This window comes from Drosophila simulans, chromosome 3R (assembly GCF_016746395.2).
Source record: "Drosophila simulans strain w501 chromosome 3R, Prin_Dsim_3.1, whole genome shotgun sequence".
Taxonomy (NCBI): Eukaryota; Metazoa; Arthropoda; class Insecta; order Diptera; family Drosophilidae; genus Drosophila; species Drosophila simulans.
Window position 1 is genome coordinate 25,110,773 of NC_052523.2, and position 27,890 is coordinate 25,138,662.

General features: G+C 44.1%; 1 protein-coding gene across 1 annotated transcript; it reads right to left on the reverse strand.

Moving 5' to 3' along the window:
- Positions 1-27,277, reverse strand: LOC6729987 (fatty acyl-CoA reductase wat). Its single transcript, XM_016174512.3, has 10 exons — positions 26,834-27,277; positions 4,608-4,717; positions 2,468-2,542; positions 2,264-2,376; positions 1,945-2,193; positions 1,621-1,876; positions 1,087-1,279; positions 782-1,021; positions 464-721; positions 1-400 (listed from the first exon to the last, which is right to left on the reverse strand). The coding sequence occupies exons 2-10, from the start codon at positions 4,687-4,689 to the stop codon at positions 313-315; spliced, it is 1,554 nt and encodes a 517-aa protein (XP_016036754.1). The 5' UTR covers positions 4,690-4,717; positions 26,834-27,277; the 3' UTR covers positions 1-312.
- Between the last annotated feature and the right edge of the window lie 613 nt (positions 27,278-27,890).

Below are 27,890 nucleotides of genomic sequence, written 5' to 3' on the forward strand. Positions count from 1 at the left end.
TTTCCCAAACAAAATGTGAAGCAGTTTTTATTGTACTTGTAATCGATCATCTACATCCACATTACGCCATCAACTTTTGCAAATTTACATTTAGAGACGTACGAACTAAGCTATACAAGATTCGGATAAAGCGTTTCAAACATATGACTATGGGCATATGGTTATGGTACAAACATACAAACGATATATACGATACATACAACTAGAACTAACAACTACTGGAAACGAAAGTGTTACGAGCTTGACCGAAAGATTGGGGAGTTCAAGATATGCCCTACAATGGATACGAAAGATAGATATAGTTAAAGGATCCTATAAGAAGAGCTTGACCAGGGCATAAAGCGCCCAGGCGGCTAACGCGTAGAAAACAGCCAGTGTCGAATAGTGCAGGACCTTCAACCTGAAAAGATAGATAGTTGTGTAAAAAACATGTAAGGAGTTCAGATATGAGGATCCACCTTACCTCTCGTAGCGCTTGATGGACTCGGGAATGTTGCTGGGATCATCCTTGACCACATACAGACGCAGTCCGTAGAGACTGACGCGGAACAGATTGGTCCAGTCCAGATCGCGCATATCGAAGGCGAAGAGCCGCCTATCCCGATCATCTAGCTTTTCCGTGAGTTTCCTGACATTATCGTTGTCGAATCGAAATTCGTTTGAACTGAAGTACTTGAGGACATTGCTTAGCTTGTGAATCTTGCGGTAGATCTTCATCATTCTGTGGGTGAACAATTCAAGTAGTTGGAGCATGCTTAAATTGAATAAATTGTAAACCCACCTGGGCTTCTTGCCAATTATCACCATGATGGCGTCCATGACCAGGGCGGGCAATGTGTGGTAAAGGAAGCACAGGATGTGGTACTGCCACATGTGCGGCACGATGGTGAAGCGCGGATACCAGATGGACTTCCGCATCGGGATGTCACAGCCGTACTCGAAGCCATCCTCCATGTAGCGCCGCCAGGTGACCATGTTCTCCGCATCCGGCACGTAGTTGTAAATCGGCGGAGTCTCGTATCTGCGCGAAAATTAATTAGGTAATTAAATATACTCATTCAATTAGTGTTTCCAGTCTGCACTCACTTGTTCCGCGCTATATCCCACGCACTGGCCAACAGAGCATTTACACACATGTCCACGGGAACAATGTGTGCCTTGTTGTCCATGTCACCCGTGAAAACCCGCAGCACTCCGGATCCAATTCCCACGATCACTCCGCACGGACCGTACATGTTGTCGATCCAGCCAGTGACCGGTTCGCGGTAAGTGGTGATCACTGTAAATGAAGCGAAATTTATTTTTAAATTTATATTTTAATATTTGATCTTAAATCTTTTCTACGTCAATGGCTAAGAAGCGTCTTCTTAAACCGGTTTCAAGCAAGCATATCATTAATATATTGATACAAAAAAGTGCGGAGAACGTAAGTTGCTTAATGAATGATTTTATTACAGAGCGATGACTTTGGAATGCTAAGCGAACGTATTATTTAATTCTACTAAACAAACTTGTTGCACAACGTGCAACTTAATGGCAGGGGAGGCACCTGAGCTAATGTATTATTATCATAGTAATTCAATTTGAAAATGATCTTGAGGTGTTGTAGAGTGATCTTACCAATGCCGGGTCTGAAGATGGTAACTGGCAAATTCTGAGCGCTCTGTTGCACGACATTCTCGGCCAGGACTTTGGTGAAGGTGTATGTGTTCGGATACCCCTTGATGATGGTCGGCGTGAGGGTGTTCAGGGTGTGCTCATCGAGGCACTCGCTCAGCTTGAAGGCGTTCTCGCCAGACATGGTGCCACTGTAGAATCTCTCCTGGATGTGCCGCATGTTGCAGTGTGCAAATGCTGTGGAGACGTGGACGAGAGCCTGCCAAAGCGAGTAAATGTAATAATAGCACTATTATAGTATACCATGGTATGTTGCATCCAACGCACCTTCAAGTTAACAATCTCTTTGGCCAGCTTGATGATTTCCTTGGTGCCGTGCACATTGATGGCGATGGCCATTTTCAGCTTCTCATCGAATCGCACGGTGGCCGCACTGTGCAGCACGATGTTGACGTTCTCCATGATGGTCTCCCGCTCGTCGGCACTGATTCCCAGTCCAGGCAGCGAGCAGTCGCCACTGATGATGGTGATCTGGCAGCGGTACTTGGGGTTCACCTGCTTCATCTTGGCAAAGACCTGTGAACAGTGAGAAATTAAAATTAGTTAGGACGGTAGAGAAAACAATTAGCAGGTCTCCATCACTTACCGGATCGTTAAACAGATCCTCGATCCTGGCGAAGGCATCCTTGCCCTTCTTGGTGCGTATCAGCAAATAGATTTGTCCCACCTCCGTGACGCGCAGCAATTTCTCGATGATAACTGGGGACACGAGACGAAATGAGATGGAATGGGATGTGGTAAGTGTGTGGTCCGCATTCCAGTCACGTACTGCGAGTCGAGTGGAACTTACTTTTGCCAAAGAATCCGGTGCCGCCAGTGAGGAAGACGCCCTTGTCCTTGTAGAACATTTGCATGGGCGACTCGTCTGGGGAAGAGATCAATGCAAACAGTCATTAAACAATTAGCCAATTTGATGCGCATCATTGATGGTGGGCTCAGTGGGGCGTCCTTCCTGGCCCCCTTTTTCCCGCCCAACCGAAAACCATCTGTTTGCTCAGTTGGCTTCGCTTCGGTTCGGTTTGTTTGCCACCAACTTGAAGCTCCGTCACGAATTTAAATGCGCATCAAATGCCACTTCAATTCCGCATAATTCACGCCCCACACAGACACACAAACACGCACACAAGCACACACACACACGCACCCAATCGCAGGACGACAGGATAGACCCACAAACACTCAAATAGTTGGGAGGGCACGAGGTTAGCTCCTGGCTGCATTTTTGCCAAAGTGCCAAAACGGCAACAACACTTGACGTTTCAACGCCGCCTGCCAATGGGTCTAGGAATCCTCCACACCCAACTCCACCCCCCTCCACCCCCTGCCACCCCCAGCGGAGGCCATCCATCTCTGCCCACATTGTTGTTTGCGGCATCGGTTGCCGTTGCCTGCCACTTGCTGGGCCACTCATAAATATTTGCAAGTTAGCAGCTCGTCGAGCCATTCATCTATTGTCTAAAACGCACACACGCCTAAAATACTCGCACACGCACAGTTGCATATGCTGCACGTGTGTGGCCAGCTGCACTGGCAGAAAAGGGGGTTGGTTATCCAAATTAATCTAAAAGAATCTTATAGCTTAATTGCAACTATTTTATTACCTAGCTCAAATCTGATTCACTAATTCATCAGGATAACACTTCCTTCCTCACCTCCTTCATTAGAATGCCTAATTAGTGAGATTGAATATCTAGCTTAATTAATATATATTTGATTTAATTTCACTTGTATTTCTCTGCGTGCAAGGGCTCTGCACATTCCTCAATTGAATGGCATTTCATCTTGAGATGGCCCAACTCGCCTTAGCCCTCATCTCGAGCCGCCTAATTGCCAATCGTCGGCGTAAATCACTGTCAGTTGGAGAACTGGGACCCATAGACACAGATACACACACTGAACCCCTCCGCAGATCCCAGTACCCAGGCACAATTGCCACTTGATAATTGCATAATAAATGCAACATTGCCGAGCAGGATGTGCCGCCGCCGCCGGCCGCCCCTCATCCTCGTCCATTTGCCTCCGGCTGAGGCATTACAAGCACATTCATACAAATACAACTTGACACCTAGAGCTGACACCGAGCACCGAACGGCTCCAAAACGGCTCCAAAACGGCTCCTGTCCCACGGCAAGCCGCCGCTATGCCGAGCCAGCACCACCCCCTCCTTGGAGCGGATTCCTGGCCCGAGGCCGCACTCAACCACAAGCACTTGGCTGGCTCACTCAAATGTTTTGTTTACCTATGCTAATTGGCTTAAATGCAACTCGAGCGCACTTTGCATCGCCTCGCGCCCCCTTCCACCAGCCTCAGACTGAAAATGTGAAAATGTGGAAATGTGGCAAGGCCCCCCCTCCACCCACCAAAACCGCTCCACATCCAAAAGCCATCAGAAAGACAGCACTCGGCTACCCAGGGCATCATTGTTCCGTGGACGCGGCGAAATTGAGCCTCACTTGGAGTGACTCGAGTGGGAGTTTCGAGTGCGGCGTTTAAAGCTCTTCGAGCGCTTTGGGGCATTTGTTCAACGCTAACTCCAACAGCTGAAGCAACAGCAACAACAACAGCAACATGAGCCCCCTTTGGGGCACCACGAGAAACAAAAACAACAACAACAGGCAGTGGGGGTGCCCACTTTGAGTGAATTGTCAACAATTGTTGTTGGCTCTTCGGATTCTGTGGGCGACAGACAAAAAAAAGTCTGTCACATAATTTGTCAATTTCAACAAATTTTTGTTTTTGAAACCCCGCTCCCCCCACTCGACACCCTCCCCCGCAGGCAGTCATCCCCCGCTAATGTAATATTTCACATAAATGCCTTTTATTTTTCCGGGCTTGCGGTGGGGTTTTGCGTTTTGGGTACTTGATCTTGGGTCGAATTTTTGTTTGCACTTGGTTCATTTTTTTATTTTTTTTTTTGACTGGCCACTTACCCTTCACGTCATTTATGAGCTGACAATGATCTTCCAGCGACTTCATGCCGTTCATAATGTTCATTATTTTGGGATCATCCATCTCGGACGGATAAATGATTTCTGATTACCTGTAGGATGAGAAAGTAAATGGGATTACATGGGGGTATAAACAGGAAATTCATGAGCAGTAAATCAGATCGCGTAAGTTCATTAAACCATTTCCCGTAAATTTAAAGAATTTTAAACTAAATAAAGCAAGCTGCTAATCAGTTGTAAAACCGCTTAGGAGAACGTGCCACCCACTTTAAAACGAAATTTATAGTGAAAAGAAGTGCGATTCCATTCGCTTTCAGCGACACAGATAATCCCTTAATTGAATATCTGGACACCCATTCAGTTCATCCCCCACCCCCTCACACTCCCCTTTTGAAAACTGAACAGAAGTTTGGGGAAATTATTCCTTTAATTCGAGCTAGATGAATGGGAAGCGAAAACCATAAAGCCAATTACAAGAGCCCCAAAGCGGTGGCCATGCGACTGTTTCTTGGCTACTAAAAATCAAATATATATATAAGTAAATTTCGCTCCAGTAAAGCTCGAAATTTAATTAAAACTTTGTTCGTCTCCTGGCAGACCAGAGCAGGCGGAACAGAGAAAGGGCTAGTCGGAGAGAGCGAGATGGCGACATGGCGGAGTGAAGGAGTGGAGCGCGTCAGGGAAATTCCTAATGAAGTGCCAGACGCACCTGTTGACACAGGCCAAAAACACAGAGAAAACCAGGTAGATATGAAAGCATAACCAAACCAAACCGAACTCGAAAAAAATTTAATAAAATTCAAATTTTCGAAAGCTAGAGCAGCGCGAAATGAAGCTGCTGAAGTTGCGATAACAAATGAGAACCCGAATCTTTGAAGTAGGCAGCTATTTTAAGTTGAAATTTCGAACTGGACCCGCATATTTTAGCCAACCCGTTTGCAGGCAAATGCAACCTGTTACTTAAACTCACATGTGTATACAATTGTATAATTTCAGTTCCAATTCGATTCGAGTGTCCAATGTCAGACATTGGCAGTTCGATGACGCCTGAAATTTGCGTTCAAATGCGCACATGCCATGCTGAAAACTGAATGCCTTGGTGGTTAGTACATACTAATGGTGATAATTACAGGCAGGGCAGCATTAACAACAAAGGCATCGGTCAATTGAATTAAGTTTTCCGAAAAGGCAGACCCCGCGTTGGAGTCGCGAAATCCGGAACGAAAATGATAAAGTAATCAAAGCTCAGAGGGCATTGTTCCGCAGTCGGATATCTCAGCCAACAAAAGCAGCGGGCGCAGAACAAACAGTGCCCGTACAGTGCGTTTCACAACCGTATTTCCAGCAATTTCATTCGAGCCCAACAGGTATTTAGACTCAGAAATCGCCCTTATAGCGTCAATTTATCGATGTAATTGTGGGTGTTGGTTAATTAGCTATGTAAATGGGTGACCAGGTTGGATAATTTTAAAATTACAAGGCGATTAGGGCGTGAAACAACAGCAGTATTTACAATGGCTACTACATTATACTCATTTAAATAATTACTATCCTGCCTTGAAGTACTTTAAAGCTTACATGAAATCGAATTAAAGCTAATACCGCTTTACTTGTTTTTATATTATATTTTAGTGATAGCTATCCTACTTGCTTGCAACTCCCATAATGACTTTACACCTTCGGCGCGCACTGTCTGCGTGTAAAATGCTCGACAAGCAAACAACCAACGCGCCAAGAACAATGGGCAGAATCAGACAAAGAGACCCCAAAAGGAAGGCAAAGGGCTGGGATGACAAAGCGACCGCGACAGCTCGAATTCGATATGAAAATGGAAATTAAATAATTTCGCGCCAGTCAAAGTCTCGCACAATTAACCCATATTTGCCATATTTGCAAATGGAAACCGAGCAGCTCCCATTACCCATTAACCATTGCCCATTACCCACCATCGACTACCACCACCCACTCCCCCAGTTGGCCAGTTCATCCGATCCGATGCAGTTCCTCTGCGGCCGCTGGGTGTTGCATTTCACACCAATTGAGAAGCTTTTACACCACTCGCGCTTGGCTCGGCGCTCACTCAGTCGGATGAGTGACGAAAGCAGCGCACTGCAATCCAATGACAGAAGGCGGGGATTCCCCGGGGCGAGCAGGGACACTTAGTTAGCCAGGCAGCCAGACAGCCGGGCAGCCTGCCAGCTCCGTTCAACTGAGTGGATATCACCTAGTACTCTCTGCTCCTCCACCTCGTTGCCTGCCAAAAAAAGAAAAAAAAAGAAACAACCCAACTCCCGACTAGCTGGCTAACTGGCAGTGCGGCCAAAAAGCCACTGCAGCTGATTGCACCACGTTGACGACCACAGAGCGTCCATCCGTCCATCCGTCCATCCGTCCATCCGTCTGTCCATCCGTCCGTCCATCCGACCAGCCAGTGCTCCATGCAACAGAAAAGCTACGAAAGGTACTCTGTACGTTCTGTACGCACTGAATGAACTTCTCGCAGTGAAAAGGGGCAAAGGCAACCGAGTCAGGGGGTGGGTGCGGGGCAGGGGTGCGACTTTGTAGACGAATTTATACATTGTTTAAGTATCAGCCGCAGATACTTCTCCATAGCCCCATCTGCCCCCACCGTGCTTACCCCGCCGTCCACTCAGTTGTCGACACCGAAACTCCATCGTCAATGCACATCGAAGCGCAGCTAATTGAAACAGCTCGGCACAGTGGGGCAAGTTGGTCAAGGAATGGGTAAATGGGTAAAAACCTGGATGTGGAATCCACTTGAAGGAAGGAAAAACCAGCTACCAACTATAATATATTTATAAGAATCCCATATGCATAGTTCCTTCCTATCATATCTTCACAGTTTTTTGAATTTTTTTTTTTTAACATTGTAGTCTCAGCATTTTGTACCACTATTGTTGTTATATGCTGAACTTTTCTTCGATTTAAAATATGCATATTTTGACTAACACACACTACTTAAATGTATTTTTTTATATAATTTAATATGTATGTGTTTCATTCATAATCGTAGTTCCTATTTATTTTATGGATACATTTTGCAACAGTGCATTTTCCCCCTGCGTATTTTCCAAATGTAAAAGTAAGTTGGCTCTTTCTTTCCGAACTTTTTATAACGCAAAGTTATTTTCGCAAAGGCTTTGGTGCAGATATTTAACCACTGTGGGGCTCGTTGTTGCCGCTTCTGGTACTTCTTTTACTTTGGCGCTTGTTTGCGTGCGGTGCACCAGACTGCCGGTATTTGTAGTTGTTGTAATTGTGGCTGTTGTTGTTGGCCGGCCTGCTGCTGCACCGCCAGTAACAACAACAACAACAACAACAGCAACAGCAGCTGCAGCAAGACCAAAAACGCGAAAAACTTTTCGGGTAACAATGGGCCGAAAAACAAAAGTATGAACCACAACAATAACAAGTGCACCCCATTGGGCGGGGAAGTGGGGCAGAATCAGCCCGGTTAGCAATGCAACAACATCACATCGGCTGCAACAATGAGAGCAACAACAACAACAACAACAGCAAGAACAACGCGGCCAACAGCAAACAAAAAATCAGCGACTGCACCACTTTGCTTATTTCCATGGAATTCTGTTCGCACCACCCAAATGCGAATCGAAAATTACATCAGAACCGCCGGCTTTCGCCCACTTTCCCCCGCTTTTCCTTCGCTTTTCCCGGCCTCGGAAAACCCAAACCCTCGTCGAACACTTTTGACGAGACTCATTCGCTTTGAAATTTTATTTAATGCTTTTGTAATAAAGTGTAAAATGGTGGAAAAGTGCAAACAACGGCCACAAGAGCGCGAAATGCAAAGAGGAAAGCGGGGAAAGTGGTGCATAATATCAGCAGCGGCATCATCATCAGCCCACGGAGGCGATGGCAGCATCGTTAACAGGACGAGAAAAGGTCCTGCGAGCAGAAAGGGGGCGGCATAAGTAAGAACTGCGGCCAACACCAGTGGCCACATTAAAAGAAGAAGAAATAATTAACAGCAACAGTTTGAAAGTCCATAAAATGGAAATGGCCAAGCATTGCCATCGCCCTCGCCCTCGCCATCCACCGTGTGGAGCTGCCCAGGAGGAGCATCAGACCAACAACCCACCCACCACTCGCCTCATTGGCATCGCCATTACCAGTGGTGCAGACGCCATCGCCATCGCAACCGCCACGACCACCGCATGTGCCATACAACTTCCGACTTCCGTTGGCTTTGGCCTGTCTGAGAGTCTGACTGGGTTCGGAGTCGGGACTATAGTGCTATATAGTATATATATTCGCATGTATATTGCCACCGATGCACCGGGCATACCCTTCCATGGCCAGGTGGCCATCACTTTGACCCACATTTGGTAGCATCTTCCAGTGTTTACAATGATTATTAAAGCAATTTTCCGTGTATAATTACTGCGATTATATTAGATTATAGAAATTATTTCGAATAGTGTCACAGTTATTCCCACGAAAGTGTGACCAATTAATTCAGATTATTTAAACACAATAATCTTACTTCCGTAAGGCATTCAAAGTTCGTTGAGGCCGACACAAGTTGCTCTCAGCCGATTTCATTCTTTGCCATTTGTTAATACCGTTGTTGCTTTTGCTGTTGTCACTGAGTTGACACACAAGCAAAGAGTCGGTGCGAAAAGTGTTCGTTAAATCTATTAAAAGATAATTACGTGAAGACAAATGGGCGGGCAGACAGGAGCTCCACGGGGTGTCGTACTCGTGGCCATCCCATCCAGTGGCAGTGCCGGTGTCCGTATCGCCGACCGTGTCCGTATAGATGTCCGGACAACGGACAGTGGACTGCGGACAGCCGTCGTGTCCTCGCTGCGTCTGCGGTAGCTATCCATGCATACGTACATATATATGTACATATGTACGCTATTATTATTCGAGTTCGTTGATACGATAACGCTAATGGATATGGATATTGATTATAGTTTTTATGTCGCTTATGCATCGTGGCCGTTGTGGCTTCTCGCCCGACTACCGCTTTTCTTTTTCCCATCTCGGAGCTGCCGGGCTCCATTTCCCAGGCCACTCAGCGCTGGTGGTAATGATAATTTTGATTATATTGATGCGTCATTTTATGAGCCGCAATGGTATTGAAATTGAGTGGTCTGTGACAGCGTCTAGTTGATGGCCAGCCGGGTGGCATAATGGCGCAGCCAATGCCAATTAACAGCTGCTCAAATGAATCTTTCCAATGGGATCTGATGGGAGCAGACCCCATTAAGCAGGGATTAGGGCATGTTCCGCAGTTTTTTTTTCTTTTTTGTTTCCTTGGAACCCGCAGCCAGAACGACCTTTGGATAATATGTGTGTGCGGTGCCACTTAGTGGGTCGGCGATGGTATAATTGCAGTCAGTCGATGGGAACTGCGAAGTTTAGCTATTGTTGGCGAAACGCGGTGTCTTAACGACTTTATCCAGCGTCCGATGTTTGCATTGAGCAAACTGCAGGTTTCCAGACAAGCCGCCCCTGCGAAAAGCTTCTGGAAAATGCTAATTACACGTATCTTTCGAGCAGAACGTGTGCGAACTCGGAATATCCAATTACAAATCTTACACAAGTGACAAACATTTGCGGCAATTAAATTAATGAAACTTTGCGGGGCTACGTGTCTTGGATCTTGCACAGATATCACTTTGAGTATATATTCCGAGTGCTATCGGTTCATACATATCATTCCGGCTGGAGGAGCTGCGCCTGCGTCACAAAACCCGCAAGATACACCACTGCATTCCGATCCCAATATCCATCCCCAGCCCGATGCCCTGCCTTCTGGGTAACCAGAAGCCAGCCACACCTGAGCTGCCGGCCAATTCGAGCGTTTAACCAAATAGTTTCGGTTATGGTGTGTGGCTGGCAATAACGTTTATGTATTGGCCAGGCAAATATTGCCAAGCAATTGCCTCATACTCGCATTTTCGCATGGCCATAGCGGCAATCAAAGCCAAATTGAATAGGCAAATTACCAATCTTCATCTGCACGCAGCCAAAGCTACTACTGCCACCCAAAGCTACTGGCCATCATCGGTGAAATGTATCCAACGAAATGGGGTTTAAGTGCAGTTAAATATGAATTTGACCCCAAGGGACAGTTTGTCAGTAACTCAAAGCCAAATGGTTTATTTTATTGGGCTACCGAATGGAAACCGAGCTACTTTACTGTTTATTTAAATCATATTACCCCTAACGGTTTTTCATTTGCTGATTTTCCATGATTTCTGGGCCAACTCATTTTCAGAAAATATGAATTCATATTTCATAGCTTAAAAGCTAAAGAGATGGAATCATATGAACTGAAAGCCTGTCCGAATTAGGGGCAAAACAATTCAATCGGGCCGCTCGATTAATTGAATTCTCATTAATTAAACATTAATTGCGTTTTATTATGATTTATTTTAATTTGATTGGTTTCGTTCCAGCTATAATGAATATACATATAAGGTTAATTTAAAATTTTCATACCATAAACAATGAACAAAAAGGGCAGTGAACAATTTCTAAATTAATTTCGATTGTTTGTTGCGCCATTATTACACCTGCTTATTTATGGCCAGTTTTTCAAAGTTGTGGAAACCCTAAACGCACACCCACAAACACAAAACACACGCACACATAAGCACGCACACTATTGCCAATTGTAATTACATAATTCGCTCATTATCAATGACAACAACAAAGGCAGCAACACGACATTACAAAATCGGCGTTAACAAAAAAAGTAGCGTAGCGAATAAAAAAATATAAATAAATTAAATGCGCTCCGCTATAATTTATATTAATTAATCGGTTTATTTTTTCTTCATTCGCGATTTTATTGCTGCCATAATCGCGAAAATCACGGCAAAAATCAATGCAACAACAATCATTTGGCATGTAATGCACAAAAGGCCCCAGCAAAAAATATTATGCAAAAACAAATTTATGCGCTAATAAATAACAAACATTTAAATCGTTTTCAATTGCTATCTCTATCCCCCATTCCGTCTCCCTCTCTCTCTCGCTGCTCCAATTCGCGTAATTTATAATTGAATGTAATTTTGATTTTTGTTTCTGCATACATATAAATAACGTATGATATTTTCCAATTAAACTAAAACAAAAGCCTCACAGAGTTGAAGCTTTTTTGAAATGCAGTCACATATGAAAATTGCTGAAAATTCAGTGCTGTTTGGACTAGCAGCTACCCATTACCAGTTTGATTATTTCACTTGATTTCATTTCTCGAACTGCCTATCTTTATTCCATCTGAAAGCATAATTTATTTATTAATTATTCAAGCCAGTCTCTTTATATTCCAATTGAAGTCCCCTTTCCAAGAATACCCGACTCGGTGAAGGGTATCAGTGGAGTGAGTAGTCATAATGGAAATTCTTCGCAAATTGAAATTGCAGCCTCTTGAGCTCGAAGTGGCATGCGACATGGCTGGAACTAAAGTGAGGGGGGCGTGGCAAGGGCTCGACCCACTTACTGGGTGGTGGGGCCAAGCAGCAGGGAGGGAGGGGCGGAGCACGAGGGGGGTAAACGGTTAAGAAATCACGTCATAAACGCGCCGAGCACGAATTATTTACAAAGCACGCGAAAGCCTAAAAGAGGGCCCTCCCCAATAAAATAACAATAAACTATGCTCCATAGCCCAGTTGATGGGCGATGGGCGGTGGGTGGTGGGCGGTGTTTGGTGGTTGGCTTGTGAGCTTGGTGGGCAGTGGGTGGTGGGTGGTGGGTGGTGCTGGGCTGGCCATAAAAACAAAGCAACAAAAGCAAAGGGAACAACAAGCCGCAGTGGCATAAACAATTGTGTTACAAATACGACTACAAATGCATAAAGGAATCCGGCAGCTACAAAACGGAGCAACAAATGTCGTCTCCTATAGACGATTATTTATTGTTAACGATTTATATTTGTTGTTTGTGCGCTGGCATAGCTCACATTTCCAGGCAGCGGCCCTCGTACGTGCGAATGTGTGAGTGCCGGCCCCAGATTGCAAGCTCCGCTCCTCGTCCTTCGTCCTTCGTCCGTCGTCCTGGCCCAAACGATTGAGCCTGATTGCCGGCTCAAGTGTCGGTCGCGTCACACGGGGCGTATGCGTGTCGGCCGGGCGTGGATTCAAGGATTCAGGGATGTAGCAAGGCAGCACTGGGGCAGGGGGCACTGGGCATGTGGAATGGGTGTGGGTGTGGCCTCTCAGAGCTGAGCACTTCGTCCTGCACAACGCGAGGCAATCATTTTTTAATATTTTGCGGCTCCCAAATCCTTGAAGGGCACTCGGCTGAAACTGGTTTTTCGTTGCCAAACGTTAAGATCTGGTCAAAAGAGCTTGTAATTTTATTGGCTTATCATCATTTACTGCAGATAAGTTCTAATGGTTAATACCCAAAGTGGTGTAAGAATTACAGCCAGACATTATGTATTTGGTTCTTATTATGAACATTTGTAGTAACTTCTTGGCTTTATCACGTAACCATATTTGGTTACGACTAAACAAACGCAGCGAACATCGGAATTGCAGACTAGACCTTGGCTTACTTTTCCGGCGATCGTGACACTTTGTCAAACTGAGCAGCGTAGTTTTATTTCAGTGTATAGCCACTTTCTACCAATTTTGGTGTTTTAACCACGTTTTAACCACGTTTGGTAAACTATGCTTACCTCAAAGATTTTTTAACAGACTGCAATATGGCATTTCATCTACTGAGCTAATAATTTAAGTTGCTAAGCGCTATAGCTTCTTATATCGGATATGTAATGTATGTACGATGGGAATGTGATCTCTGGCTGATCTGACTACGGGCATCTCTGGCTATGATGGCCATCAGTCGCAAGTGTTGCACTTCCAGCCCGCTTTCCCACACGTCGCGGCCAACATTCTTCTTCGTCAAGTGCGCGGCATGTTTGACAGCAATGAGTGCTTAACACGTACGAGGGCTTTTGTTCGATATTCACTGATGATGCTGTTGTAGCTGTGCTCGCTGTACTCGCTGCCATTGTGGCATTGTTGGTGTTGCTCATTTGCCACTTTATCTTGGCATTGTGCATGTTATTTACTGTCGCCCCACCGGCCTCCTTCAGCCGCCACCGCCTTTGTGCCCCCGCGCGCAGTATCTGTATCTGCGGACTGTCAAAGTATCTGTAACTGTAACCGTAGCTGTATCTGTATCTATATCGGTGGCCGTGCACATGTATGGTCGGATCTCTGTGCGTGCGGATTGTTTGGTGTGTCTGTGTGACAAATTTCGTAGGAAATCATTTGCTATGCTCTGCTAAACGATGACTTCTTACCCAGCCCTCGATGCCGTTTGTGTGACGCCCAATTCATTGAGTCTACTGCCTGCGGGTGTAGTTACCCCCACCCCCAAATAAACCCAAGAGCCCCCGAATAAACCAATTTCGAAGGAACAAGACCCAGTCCAAGACGAGGACGAAGAACAATAAGCGACCCACTGACCCACACACAAAGTGGCACAAAGATGTTTTACGACGAGTGCTGAATGTTGTTGTAGCAATTTGTTCATTACTTTTTATCTCTTGCAGATGGGGTGACCTTTGGCCTCGAAGCGAAATTGTTGCCCCTTTTTTTTCTTCGGACAATTTTCCCCATTTTTCCTGCTCGACCATTGTATTTCTATTGCCCGTTCTGAGATTTTTCCCCCATTGTTAATTCATGTGATTGCCAATGCTGTACTTATTGTTTTTGTGGCTGCTGCACCCACAACATGGGTGAAAAACAAAAAAGACAAACCAAAAAAAAGCAAAATAAAAATATTGCAAAATTGTGTCTGGCCGTGGCCAAAAGCAGTTTCCTTCAAACATGTAATTATGTACGAATTTTGTGGATAATACATGCACTCAACCCAGCGAGCCACGCCCCCAAAAATGACCGGGGGCGAAATGGGTTTTGGCTCATTTTTATGCTGCCCACAAATTGCATTCAATTTATTTTGCTTGTTGCAAATCAAAAATCTCCATAAAGCAAAATGCTTCCCCCGCACCGCTTTTGCGGACTGCATAAAAATGTTTAACATCGCATAAAAGTTATTACTTCATTTATTTCAAATGCAAACATTGTTCTCAACCAAATCCGTTTGGGAAAGTTACTACAGCCAGGATGGCAGAATGGGAGGAAAATACATTTGTTTATTGCATTTAAATTGAGTACGTTTTCGTGGGGATCTCTTCTCCATTTTTGCGGAGTAAATGTGGCGAGTTTTCGGTACTTACGGCCAGGTAATTTGCAACTTTTATAACTTTTTAGAGCTCTTTCGAATGTTGACTAATTTGAAATAATTAAGTTATTACTGGGCCTGGGTTAATTAAATTGTTTGCTTTTGGACACCGCTGGCTAACATACTTTTCGATTTTTGATGAGCCTTCCTTAACAAGATTTCAGCATATTCAACTGGTTACCACCAACCAAATCCCACTTGATTCAATAAATATTAAATGACTTTATGCTCGATTGGAACGGGAGGTGAATAAAAAATGTGGCAAATGAAAGGGAAATGAAATGCTGTGCATTTAGGGCTTATCAAGTGGCAGCTTTTGTTTGTAGCACTTTAAACAGCCATTGAAACTTAATCATAGAAAGATACCCGACCTGGCTGAAACTGAAATAAAGTAGACTTTTCAATAGCAACACCGAAATCAGAAACAATTTCAAGGGTCTCAGATCAGATCAAATTCAAAGCCCAGGCTTGTGTTTTTTATTTTTAATAAATACTTAAGCGTAAACCGGATATTTCAATATCCTGCCCACTGGCGTTGGCACACACACACACACAGCTCGAGAGGATATATATTTACATATACAAATACATAAACATATACATATACAAATATATAGGCTAGTGTGCGGACAGGGTAAGAATGGAAAATGCTCTGGCGTATTTGCATAAGAAAAACTAAGTTGAACCAAAATCAATGATTGCACACTACCCGCTACCCAGAGCGCCACGCCCCCGAATTCCGTGCTCCGCCCCCTTAAATCCTGCGATGAAACAGTAGACGAAGGATAAAAGTGGGCGGGCGGCGAATGGGTGGGTCGCTTTCATATTATTACTTTATGGTTGCCTCCAGTTATGCATACTATAACCATAAATATGCTCCAATGGAGCCAAAGTCAGCTAGCAACAAAATCAGACCGGAGCGGAGCGAAAAATAACAACAATAGCAGGAGGGATAATATTTTGTGTTTGTATTAATGCAGCCCGCATACATATTTATACTATAACTCAGAACAATAAATAGTAAAAGCTGGATTATGATTAAATCGATTACATGGGGAGCTAACGTTGGCCAAACATTCGTTATGCTCCACTCTGTGTCCGTGTGTGTGTGTGTGTGTTTGCGCCTGCATTACGCCCACCGATGGGTCACGCCCACATTCTGCTTTATAGGGCCTAGATGGCCAGAGAAAATCCCAAAAAAAAAGGGAAAATCGTAGTAAAAACGCAATCGAAATAAAGAAGTAAACAAGGAACCCATAAAAATGAGTCTATGACGGGATACATATTCATAAATGCAAACAAATTTGAGTGTGTGTGCGTCGATGTGTGCGTGTGTGTGTGTGTGTGGTCCAGGCAGGCACACAGATACAAAATAAATACGCAGCACTCGGTTTTCATAACTGAATTGCATGCCCGATTGAATGACGAATGGAAATTGAATGAATCCCCCAGCCAAATGCAATCGAAGATGGGAATGGAAATGGACACGGATCCGGGATCCGGGATTCGGGATGCTGGATGCTGGATGCAGGATACAGGACATCCATATTGACGTCCTGCGCCCTTGGTGACCGTTTTTAAAGCTGATATATTAACTTTATCCGCACTCAACCTTTATGCGCCGAAAGCAACAAATGCGATTTTTAAGCCATCGAGTATTCAGATCCGCAACAGAGTGAATTTTTGAGGAGCACTTAAATGCTCGATGCGAAAAGAGCAAAATCGCTCGTAGAGAATCGATTAATTCCTGGTTGGCTATTTCATTATGATTCCGTTTCGGGAAATTAACTAGATAACCATCTTAATTTGAAAAGCCAATTTGTGCTAATTGAAATGTTTCAGTCATGAAAGCTCAAACCAACTGACATTACGATATCAAACATATTCACAGTGTTAAATAAAGTTTATTGAATGCCAAAAGTGGAATGAAATCATTTGAAAACCGAAATTAATTTTTATTATATAACGAGCATATTTGGCTTGAGGGCAAACGTTTTGGTTCGCATTGATAATAATTTAAACTTCACATGTTCAAGTATTCTTTTCTTGGTCTTCACAATCAGTTTCAATGGCATCTCCATTAACCAAGTCTCACATCTTAAATCTTCGCTGGCACTATCTAAATGGATGAATGGATGCAACCTCTAGAGTGGCCTCTAGACCTAGACCTCCAATCCCGCCCAGCGTTCTTCGCGCCACCCATAGCTGCCCCAAAAGTCGATAAAAACGCGCAATCACAAACAGACGGAGGACGTGATGGGGAGTTGGCCAGGTGATAATTGGAGCGGGGCGGGCGATTCAAGAGCAGCTCCATAAGTTCAATGCTGGGGCACTTCACAGTTGTTAATTGCAGACACTCCCCGTGCAGCAGTTAGTTAGTTAGTTGGTTAGTTGGTCACTTAGTTGGTCATTAATGGAATCTCGGACGAGAAATTCACCAATTAAAAGTCATGATCAACTCAGCCAGACGCAGCGCCATCACACCAACTAGTTAATCATTATCCGACCGGACCAGCATCCCAGCATCCTAGAAATCATTATATTATCGTAGTTATAGCAGCATCACCATCATCATCATCATCATCATCACCACGTTGTCGTTTCGGTTGGTAACTTTTCGCACTTGGCCAAACTTCCGCTGAAGGCGAACCCTGGCCAAAACTTTCATTGAACAAGAGACTTCGGAATCGACTGGTCTCGTCTCGAGGCGAGTTGAAAAACTTCAATTAGCATTAATCTTGTTGACAAAATTTGTTTGTGCAAATCAACAGAACAACATCGACGTGGCGGCAACAGCAAAAACAAGAGATTTAAATGCAAAATCAGTCAGTCAGCGCGTTTGCACACATATATTTATGGAATTAAAGTGTAGCATCGGCTAGATTCTTGTCTCAGTGAGCTCAGAATCGCCTTTCACTCGCTTCGAATCCAGAAAAGCCCCTCCAAGGGCACCACACTCGTCTTTCAGCTTACTCCACTCCTTGGATTTCATTTTTTTGCCACTTCGATTATATGATTTTCCATCATATAGCCAATATCGTATGTCTGCTTGCAGTGCTAGCGATACTCTACGAAAGGGTACTTAAGCGATACTAACTAGCTCAGCAACATCTACGATAATAACAAGAACATGCATCATTTATTAAATTTACTGCTTAGCTGTAAGATAAAAACAGACTGTCAGTGTGTATAAACAAAAAAGCAAAAACTGGTTTGCTATTCGCGGTTCTTGACTCCAATTGTTATTTTTATGGTTACTCATCATTAATCGAACATTTTTACAAATAAGTATATGCAGCTTTAAACTGGAGAGCTATTCGTATTTTATTTTTTTGAGTGTTATGTTATTATTTTCCTTAAGAAGCACTAGTTTTGATTAGGGTATTGCCGCCTTGGCTTAACCTGCGATAGTAGATTCCCTTGTTTTGGTTGGCTCTTGTTTTATTCCATTTCATATTATTTTATTGCAGCTTCTCATCTGCGGCCTGCTGCCGGTTGAATCGGAGGACCCGAGGCACTTTGCATACGGATATGATCGCCATGTTATCCGCTCTGACCATGGCTTTGGCCGTGCCACATCGATAGCTTTGGCTGCAGGCGAGAGGGCATTTGCCTGGAAACAACTGGTAACTGGTAACTGGTTCAGCAGTTCTGGCCATTGGTTCTGGCCACTCTCGCATCGACTGGTCGGTCAAGTCAAATGGGCCGATGGCAGGAGTCGTGTAATGGGCTTAATCGCTTGCATGCATCAACTATGCCGAACTGGGGGCATGCACTGGTTGCATGTGTGAATGGAAAGTTAATGCCAGGCAAATCGCTCAACCGGCTGACTAATCAATGGTCAGACATTACCTAATAAATCGATGTTCGGTTTCATCTTACCGGTCATGCTCGACATGACAATGAAAGTGGGCACTAAGCCAACGAATTACTCAAGTGTTAATTGTAGGAAGTCCGCCGGGATGGGGATGTTCGAGTGTATATTTATTTTGCCCACTGTTTGCTACCGTTTTGTGGTTGCGGCCTTGTCCAGAGCTGAACTTTGCATTTCAGTTTAGAGCACGGAAGCAGCTCGAAATCAGTTCTACCTATTTAGTGTACTGATGGAGAAATCAAACATATCACACATCAAATGATGGGCTTTCTTCGCCCATTTCCATATTGAAGCACCCTTTTTGGACGCCACACGAAGGTCGAACTGCAAATGCTGTCACGTAGAGTGGGGAAAAGGCCGGGAGATTTCGAAACTGGGACTGGGTCGCAATTGGTAACCGTGGCACAGGAACCAAACCCGCGCACACGTCGCATTTCGTCGGTGGTTTTCGGGTGCGTAATGCATAACAATGTCACCGCTTGCGAATCGAATCATAACGAATTCGAATTGGGATCGAATCCGAATCGGAATTGGAATTGGGAATCGAAATCGGAGTCGATATCGACGGACCAGACGGATTCCCAGCAAGATCGGTGGCACGTAGGCGGAACCCGTTAGGTCCGGATCGGCTGGCCGGGCATAATTTCACGTGTTCTCCCCTTCCTCGTCGCCAAGTTGCCATGAGAATCTAGTGGCTCAGTGGCCCAGCACCACACCTCCAAAAGTTCCCGGTTCCAAGTGGCCGGGCAAACAACTTTTATTTTCACATCTATCTGTTAGATACCACGTACTGTTGGCCAGCGTACGTGCGTTTTGATATTTTAAACAAATATTTAAAACAAATTACCACAGCACAAAAGTCGTATGCAAACAAGTGAGTGTGTGAGCTGCCAAGGAACTAGGCGGCAGTGGTCTGAAATCTGGGGAACATTTGAACCAGGATCAGACCTCGTATCGAAAAAGTATCTCGAACAGAGAATCAAAAACTGTGCGAAGTTGTGTTTCACTTGTTGTTCATCTACGAGGTAATAATATTTACTTTAATATAATACATGTTTTAAACAATTTAAATGACACACCTCTTAAAGTGACAAAAAATAACAAAGATATCGAAGAAAAACTAATTTATTATGGTTTAAGCAACAAGCTTTGTCCATTAAATGTATTTGTATATATAAGCTTGTGTATTAACTTGGCTATAAATTAGCTGAAAGATATTCTAGGAAACTACAAAATTTCTTATATGCTGTTTACTAGAAAAATAATGAAAAATACCCAAAATAAATAGAATAATTTACTGACCACTGTTCCTCGTATTCGTTTCATTTGTTGGCTTTTAGTTAGTATCGCTCCCAGCCCATTCATATTTTTCCGCTTTTAGCCAGAAAGTTAGTTGTGGTCAGCGTGGCACAGCTTTGGCTTAGAAATCGAGTAGCAATAGGAAAGTGAGACAACGGTCAATAGTACGCATACGCACCGTATGAAGTGGGAAGCTAAAAATAAAGGGGTTCATGTGCCCCACGAGTTGTGCAAACAAAGCAAAACAAAACGAAGCCGAAGCCGAAAATCCCCCACAAAGTAAGGCAACAGTGTAAAACGCTCCACGTACGAGCGTATCTATGCATCTGTGAGATACAAAATGGCAAAGTCTTGAAACGACTGCAACTGCGTATCGGTTGGAACTGGAGGAACTGGAGGAGCTGTAGCCGGGATGGAAGCATTTGGCCAGTTTATCAACGTCTGGAAACTTGTCCCGTTCCCCGAACAAATGCCACTGCGATTGTCAGGTTGGCAACGTTTCGTGGGGCTGCTGAAATTATGTCAAACCAGTTTGATTGAAACACTGAAAATTGTCTGCAAATTGTTTTTTACAGCATTGCCCAGTGTGGTGCAACTGACAACCGTCCGGAGGGCGGCTGGAAAAGTGGGTGGTGGTGGTGGGGCGCACTGTTCGATTGGCGGACAACGTAACCAATTCGAGCCGATTGCTCTAATGCTGGCTCATTACAAATGCACAACATCAACATTAACGGCAACAACAACAAAGGATGTCGGCTTTTCTACGATTTTCGAATTATTTTTGACATAATACCAAAATGTGGGGCTCGGGGCACCGAAAGCTATGGGGAAATGCGCTTTGATTTATAGGAAGTGTGCGCCGACTTATTTGATTTCTGTAATTGGATGATTGCATTTAAGCATTACGCAATGCAAATCATAAATAGCACAATATTGTGTGTCAATCGCCGATGGAAAATCATAATTTATGCTGCGATGTGCTGTTTATATGTTAGTGAAGGTTGTCCAAACTACAAGCATATATGCAATTCAAATAATTGAATGTTTTATTAGCATATGAATTATAATATTCTTAAAAAACATTGCTCCCTTAAGCTGAACTTTAACTATCTATCCCGCTGAAATTTCAGTTGGCGTTCCACTCGCAGCAGTTAAACATTCAAAGAAATTCCGGATTTATTTATTTACAATGCATTTTAAAAATGTTCCGTCAAAGAAGCTTCAGTTGCAGTTTTATGGCTGCTCGTGTGTATGTGTGTGTTGGCCGAAAATGCAATCGAATGGGAAATACATATGCATATGTTTCGGCACACACACACACATGAAACACACATACATATATACGTATATATTAAATGTATGCAAACTGCATAAATGCTTCCTGAATCGAATTTAATTGTATCTGGTGTCTGCATGCTGCACTCGCATCTGTATCTGCATCTGCAGCTGCAACTGCATCTGTATCTGTATCTGCGCCTGTATCGCTATATGTATCTGTATCTGCCAGTGAGCGATGTTGTCTATCCATCTCGGCGAACTCGCAGTCCCGCCGCCCCGCAGCCCCCTCTTGCGGCTTTTTGGTTTAATTGGCTGCGGGAATATTCCATGTGATTACTTAATGAGCCCCAACTTATGTTTACTACGCGAAACATTGGTTCGCCCCGGTCGGTTTGGTTCGGTTTCGGTGCACAAAAGTTAAAAGGTTAACAGTGGCTGGTCGAGAGAAGTGCAAAAACAAAAAAAAAACAAAAAAAAGGCGAATAATTCCGCTGCCGAAGCGAACAACAATTGTGGGGGCGTGTGCACGTAGTTTATTATTCAATTATGCATTCATTAAGGTACATAATTAATAATTCAATTAAAGGTAGCACTGCGTAGTGCATCAATTTGTGGCAATGTTTCCCTTATTACTCATTTTCACGCACTCTGCGTTCGCACTCGATTCCATTTCGATTCCGCGCAGTTCTGCCATCCGTGTCATGGGTTAACTGGGCGGCAATGGGTTAAACTCCAGGGTTCTGCTCCACTGCAACTCGAGGAAGTGGAAGTGGGCTAAGATCCGAGCCACTGGCTGCGGCATGCGTGATTTTCGATTGAAATCGAATAGCGAATCTTACAGTTTATTGCCTGCCAAATGATGCAAATCATTTTTCAATATCTGTAGCTCGGCTATCCGATGACTTGCCAAAAGTCTGGCAAAAATATTCCACTCCGCAAATCAGGTCTCAATTGGAATAATTCAATTAATATTGAGTCATGAAGTTGTCATTGAGTGCAGTTGCGGTTGAACTCAAGATTACAAGCGGTTTCCATACGATTTAAAAGGAAATTAAGACCCTTGAATATTTCTGATATATTTCCGCATACCTGAATGGTAATTAAGTACCCAGTGGAAGTGGAACTCTTCCTCCTCTAAACACGAAGCACATACGATGCCCCATCCCTACTAAGACCCCACCAAAGGTCAAGAGGTGCTCCTGAAAACGCTCCAGTAAGCGCCAGCAAATGCCTGACCTAAGCCACCATATTCAGCGTCTCTGGGCCGAACTGTAATTTATGTCTTTATGGCACATTACATTCAAGACAATTCACTGGCTTTACAACCTGTTGGAGTAAGTCTTTTACGGCCCCATCAGCAGAAGATCAAAGCCAGGCCATGGTAATGACCCAGTTGCCTGCGCCGGCAGACCTTTTAGCCAAGTGCCAAAGCAGCGACGCTTTCATAGCGACATGCATAATTAAAAAGCCGTTACAGGATGTACACGGTCGGGGTTTATGTTTAAATGGCCATGCCAAATTTATGGGCCCGCTCTTAATTGGGCCGAAAACGTTGGCTAACGAACAAACAAAGAAACAAAAATTGGCAACTTTACGTGCAGAGTTTCGGGCCACGTTCATGTTCAATGCCGCTGGTCTGCAGCCGAATTGTGTTGACCTTTTCGCGTAGTGCTGGCCAGTGGGCAGGTGGAAAAGCAGCAGAGATTCTGAGAGAACCAGAAAGCCTTGCCCAAACCCAGTCCGAACCCAGTCGCAACCCAAACCCAAGCTCAGGCTCAAGGCGGTCAGGTGCATTTATCGCAATTAAACACTTGTTGCTGCCAAAGCAAAGCAAAAGCACTGAGCAAAAAGGCAAAAGCAAAGCTGCCACCGCAAAAACAACGCCACATCTAACAAGAAGCGAGGCAAGATTAATACGTGTATTACGGCCGGGCCACGATTTCCACAACGATTCAACAACGATTCAACAACGATTCCACAACGAGCTACTAGTAGTAGATAGCTGCAGCTATATGGCAATTGCGATTTGCTTAGAATGCGACAACCGCCGGGCCCCAAATAAAAGCCAAAGTGCTGACCTTGTCAGTGGCTACTAAGCTACTATGCTACCAATATTACCAATACAACTGCTTTAGTACCACCACCAATGTGGCTTTGGAAATCGATTGCACTGCTGAATCTCGAGTGGTTTTCCTTGTGTTTGATTTTTCAATTTTTGCAGCACAAAGCGTGAGCACACACACACACACACAGGCCAAGGAGCGATTTTGATAGAAGAGAGGCGATTGGATTTATTTTGAATTTTATCAATATTACGAGCATGGGAAGTTGCAGCAACAATATAATTTATATGCTCCTCCGCCCAGATGCCGCATTAAAACATATAAATAATTGCACTGTTTCGGGTTAACCCCTTGTCAATGGTTCATCTATAGTTAAAGAACACATTCCGTTTAAATCAACTGGCTGTCACTCAGAGTGGGCGATCCAGACCGCAGGAATTTTACAATTATATATTACAGCGCTCGTTAAATAATTAATAAGTGTAATATGAAACATATCAGAGCAGCTACATATGTACTGTGCCAAATATAATTACACTAATTAAATGAGCGTGCAGAATTTAATATGGCCGTGTTCAAATGAACAGCTGCAAGTGTAACACTTTTATCTACAAATATGCAGAATATCTGCAGGGAAATTCGATCTTTGTTGGTAATTTAATAACATAAGTTTTATACGAATCACCCGAAAATAGTTAAAATTGACAACATTTATCTCCAGAGCATACCTTTATTTAGGAACGTCGCCACTTGGCAGCTTGAAAAATGTGCAGATACCGGAGGCACAGATGCAGATACAATGCAAACATTACTCAGCCGCATTGCTCGGCTACTAAACAATTTAAATGAAGATGTTCCCAATTGGATTCATGGTCAGGCGGCCGATGAGTTATTTATGCATACTTAAACACGCCTGGAAAATGCAAGGCGAAGAGCGCCTTCGGATATCTTGGCCATTTGGACACTTGGCCGCTTGGCTGCTTGGCTGTTTGGCTGCTAATTCGCAGCAGAAGCAATATTCGCACATTTATCGATTGCAAATCAATTTCGTGCAATTGCACATCTCACGTAATGCCGGCCCCTCTTGGCCAGGTCGAAACGCAGTGGCTCTGGCTTTGGATTTGGCTTTGGGCTCCGATTCGGATTCGGATTCGGATTCGGATTCGGCTTGGGCTTGGGCTTTAACTGGCTGCAATGCATCGCTGCCGGATTACCCCTCGATTAATGCTGCTTGCATACAAATTGGCGCATTTACGTTCGCCTTCACCTGCTATATGGGAATCTCGGGGGGTCTTCCCTATCCACAAGATACAGATACAGATGCAGATAGAGGTGCAGATACAGATACAGATACAGACACGCGCCTGCACTCGTTAGCCAGCAGCCTGAAGTCTGAGGCGTTTGCCTTCCTTTTGGCATTCGGCAGGCAGTTGGCCAAATTGCATAAACAAAATCGCGCAGCGAAATGAAAAGTGCGCAAAGTGCGAAATATAAATTACACCGCGAGCATTCGCATGCAAATTCCGATTCGGATTTCATTTCAAAAACATAGTCGCACGTTGAAAGTGGTAAGTGGCAAGTGGCAAGTGTCTTCCGGTGCAATCCTAATCAGCATGACTGGCCCAGTGCCAGTCACCCTGCAAATCCCATCCCAGTTATCCCATTCCATTCCCTCGGTCGCTGCTGGATAGAAATGGCAAAAAACGAGGCGAGGTGACAACATAAGCAGACTTTTCGCGGGATTTGTCAAATATTTGCGCAACGCTGCGCTTATCCATCCCAAAAAAAAAAAAAGGAAAGCACTAAATCTCTGGGAAGGGCGGCAGATCCAAAACTGCAGCGTCGAGTCCCAAAAACCCTGAAACCCAAAAAAAAACCCTACCCCACTTGCCCACTTTTTTGTGTGCGCTTTCACGCCTCTTGGAAGGCGGGCAAACTTTTATTATTATTTCATTTTTTTCGGTTCGCCCCGCCTCGCAAGTTCAAAAAGTTTAATGCTATTTGACTTTGATTCAATGTTTGCATTGTGCCCGGGCACATCATCGATTATTTTCCACTTGACGCCCCACCACGTCAGCCCACTGAACATGGAACATGGAACATGGCCACCAGAGCCATCCGCCCACGGATCCCCAAACTCCCAACGAATCCCCATCCGCATCCGCATCCGAACTGGAATCCCAGTTGTTTGTGGTGGACAAATGAAATATGTTTGGCCGCATCAAAAAGCCCTGGCACTGACAATGCCCCCGACTACGAGTATTTTGATAAATTGCGAATTAATTGAATCGCTATGACATGAAGTTTAGCACTATTTTCTCGTCTCGCCTCAATTAAAGAGTTTGAGAGTTTGAGAAAAGTTAGATACTTTAATTGCATCCTTGAGGCCCATTTAATTGTGGCACACAAATCGATTTTTTAAACTCTGTTTCATTTCAGCACGATATGTTGATATTCTCATGCATATTTCATTGAATGCATTTCATTGCCATTTAAATTTGGCCAACGAAAGTATTTGTTTAAAGGGCTTGGGGGCGTCCACTCTTTAAATTCTTTATGAACTTTAATTTCCAAATTACATCGCTTAATTGAGTCCGGATTTTAAATGGCTTGTAAAGCTGCCTTAAATTGCACATTTCTGTGCAGCTTAAATATGATTTACGTAATATAATAATATTTAATTCAACACACTTTTATTGCGACATTGCACTGAATGCTCCTGCATATCTTCTAAATATTTAATAACCTTTTAGTTTCTTTTACAAAAGTGGCAACAAATATAGAGCATTAAGTAATTTCTTTTATAGCCAGCACAGAACAATTAGTCACGGAATTGTAAAACCAAATGTCACAGATAATATTATTTATTCTGCTAAATTAGTGAACTGCTAAGTGGGAATTTAAATATTGATCGAACTGCTCTTGATCCAGTAAATGAATGTTTTTCCCAATCTAATCAATTATTTTTTGGGTTTGGCCATATATAACATGCGATTGAATGCAAACCCGTTTGAAATACACAAAGACCACGGGAGTAATATAATAATCCAACTGGCGATTATCGATTCTTTGGCAGCCGTAACTCTTTTGCCATTGCATTGGCAAAACAATGAGTTATTTCCCAATTGCCGAGTGGGTTTGTTTGTGTATTAAATTTGGGAAATTCAATGAAATTTCACACATTTTTTCGTGAATGCCTGTGTGCTGGCAATTGGCTATGAGCTCTTCGTCGGCCCCTCCTGCACCTGCGGAGCGAATCCAACCCGTTTTGGGTATTTGGGTATGTTTTTTTTAGAAAGCCATCAACACCAGCTACATTACCACCACCACCACCACTACGTCCACTGCCTAGCACATACGTAATGGCATATGTCATACGATTACCAGGTATACGGATAGCGGAGCAGATTGGCTATAATCCCATGTAATTCAAGACTCACCGATTTGCTGGCTGCACAGGCACAGATCCCACGGCCACGGATTGGATTGGAGTGGCTTTCCGCAAATTGCTGGCTAATTGGAGGGCTCGTGGATCTGCCAACACGTATCTTGCTCGCTGGCACACAGGGATATATCTCTCGGTTTTCTATCTTTTTCGGTTGCCACTTTCGAAATATATATAAATTCTCTTTCCAAACGCGCTTTTCAACTGCAGCACGCGCTGTTGCACAAGAGTAGCGAAAAGAGCGATGCCAAATTGGTTGCAACAGGTGGAAAAAACTGGGAGCGCACCCCGAATCGAACCGAATCGGTTTTGTATATCCAGCGAACTGAGTCCCGTGTTTGAAAACTAACTTTCGAAGTCGATGCGAGCGTTACGCGTTCCAGAACCGCGCTGCCAGGCAGACGAAAACAGACTCAGCTCGATTGCGGCTCGCAAAAACCACAACACCTGACGGCGGCTTCTCAGTCGGTGGATCAGCGCAGTTCAGCGGCTCGATGGTGGTGCGCTTGGCGTCTCAGCGGCTCAGCGGTTTGGTGGCTCAGCGGCTCAGCGGCTGGCAGCGACGGCGGCGTCGACTGCGACGGCGACTGCAGCGTTTGGTGGGCGGTAAGCCAAACTCAAAAAAATCAAGTCAAATTGAGTGGCGCAGTTTGGACTGGCGATTGAAGTGTACACATGTACATACTCGCACTAACTTACCGCACCTGAGCATCGCTTTCGTACACTGCCAGTGTTATGATCCAATTTTATGATGGAGCCTCGTAAAGCCGGAGCATTTGCGATATATTTGCGGTATATGTACATCGGACTTCACTTAAGCGCTGGTCACTTGGGTTAAAATAGCGTTGGTTACTAAGCTCACAGCTGGCCATTCATTCTATTAAATGGAGCACTGAAGGTTCCAAAGCATCTTTATTAAACCATTAACAAAACGTGCTGGTTGTATTTTCAAAAATTACGCCAGTATCTTTTACAATTTCCTTATTCAGTTGTGTTTCAAAATTAAGTATTCCCATACCCAATGTATACTAGTAGTAATTAGATGACGAATG

Coding starts and splice junctions, on each gene's coding strand:
- LOC6729987 (XM_016174512.3), bottom strand. CDS start 4,689: ATGGATGATCCCAAAATAATGAACATTATGAACGGCATGAAGTCGCTG. Junction 1,877..1,944: donor AAGAGATTGTTAACTTGAAG/GTGCGTTGGATG, acceptor TCGCTTTGGCAG/GCTCTCGTCCACGTCTCCAC. Junction 722..781: donor ATAATTGGCAAGAAGCCCAG/GTGGGTTTACAA, acceptor GTTCACCCACAG/AATGATGAAGATCTACCGCA.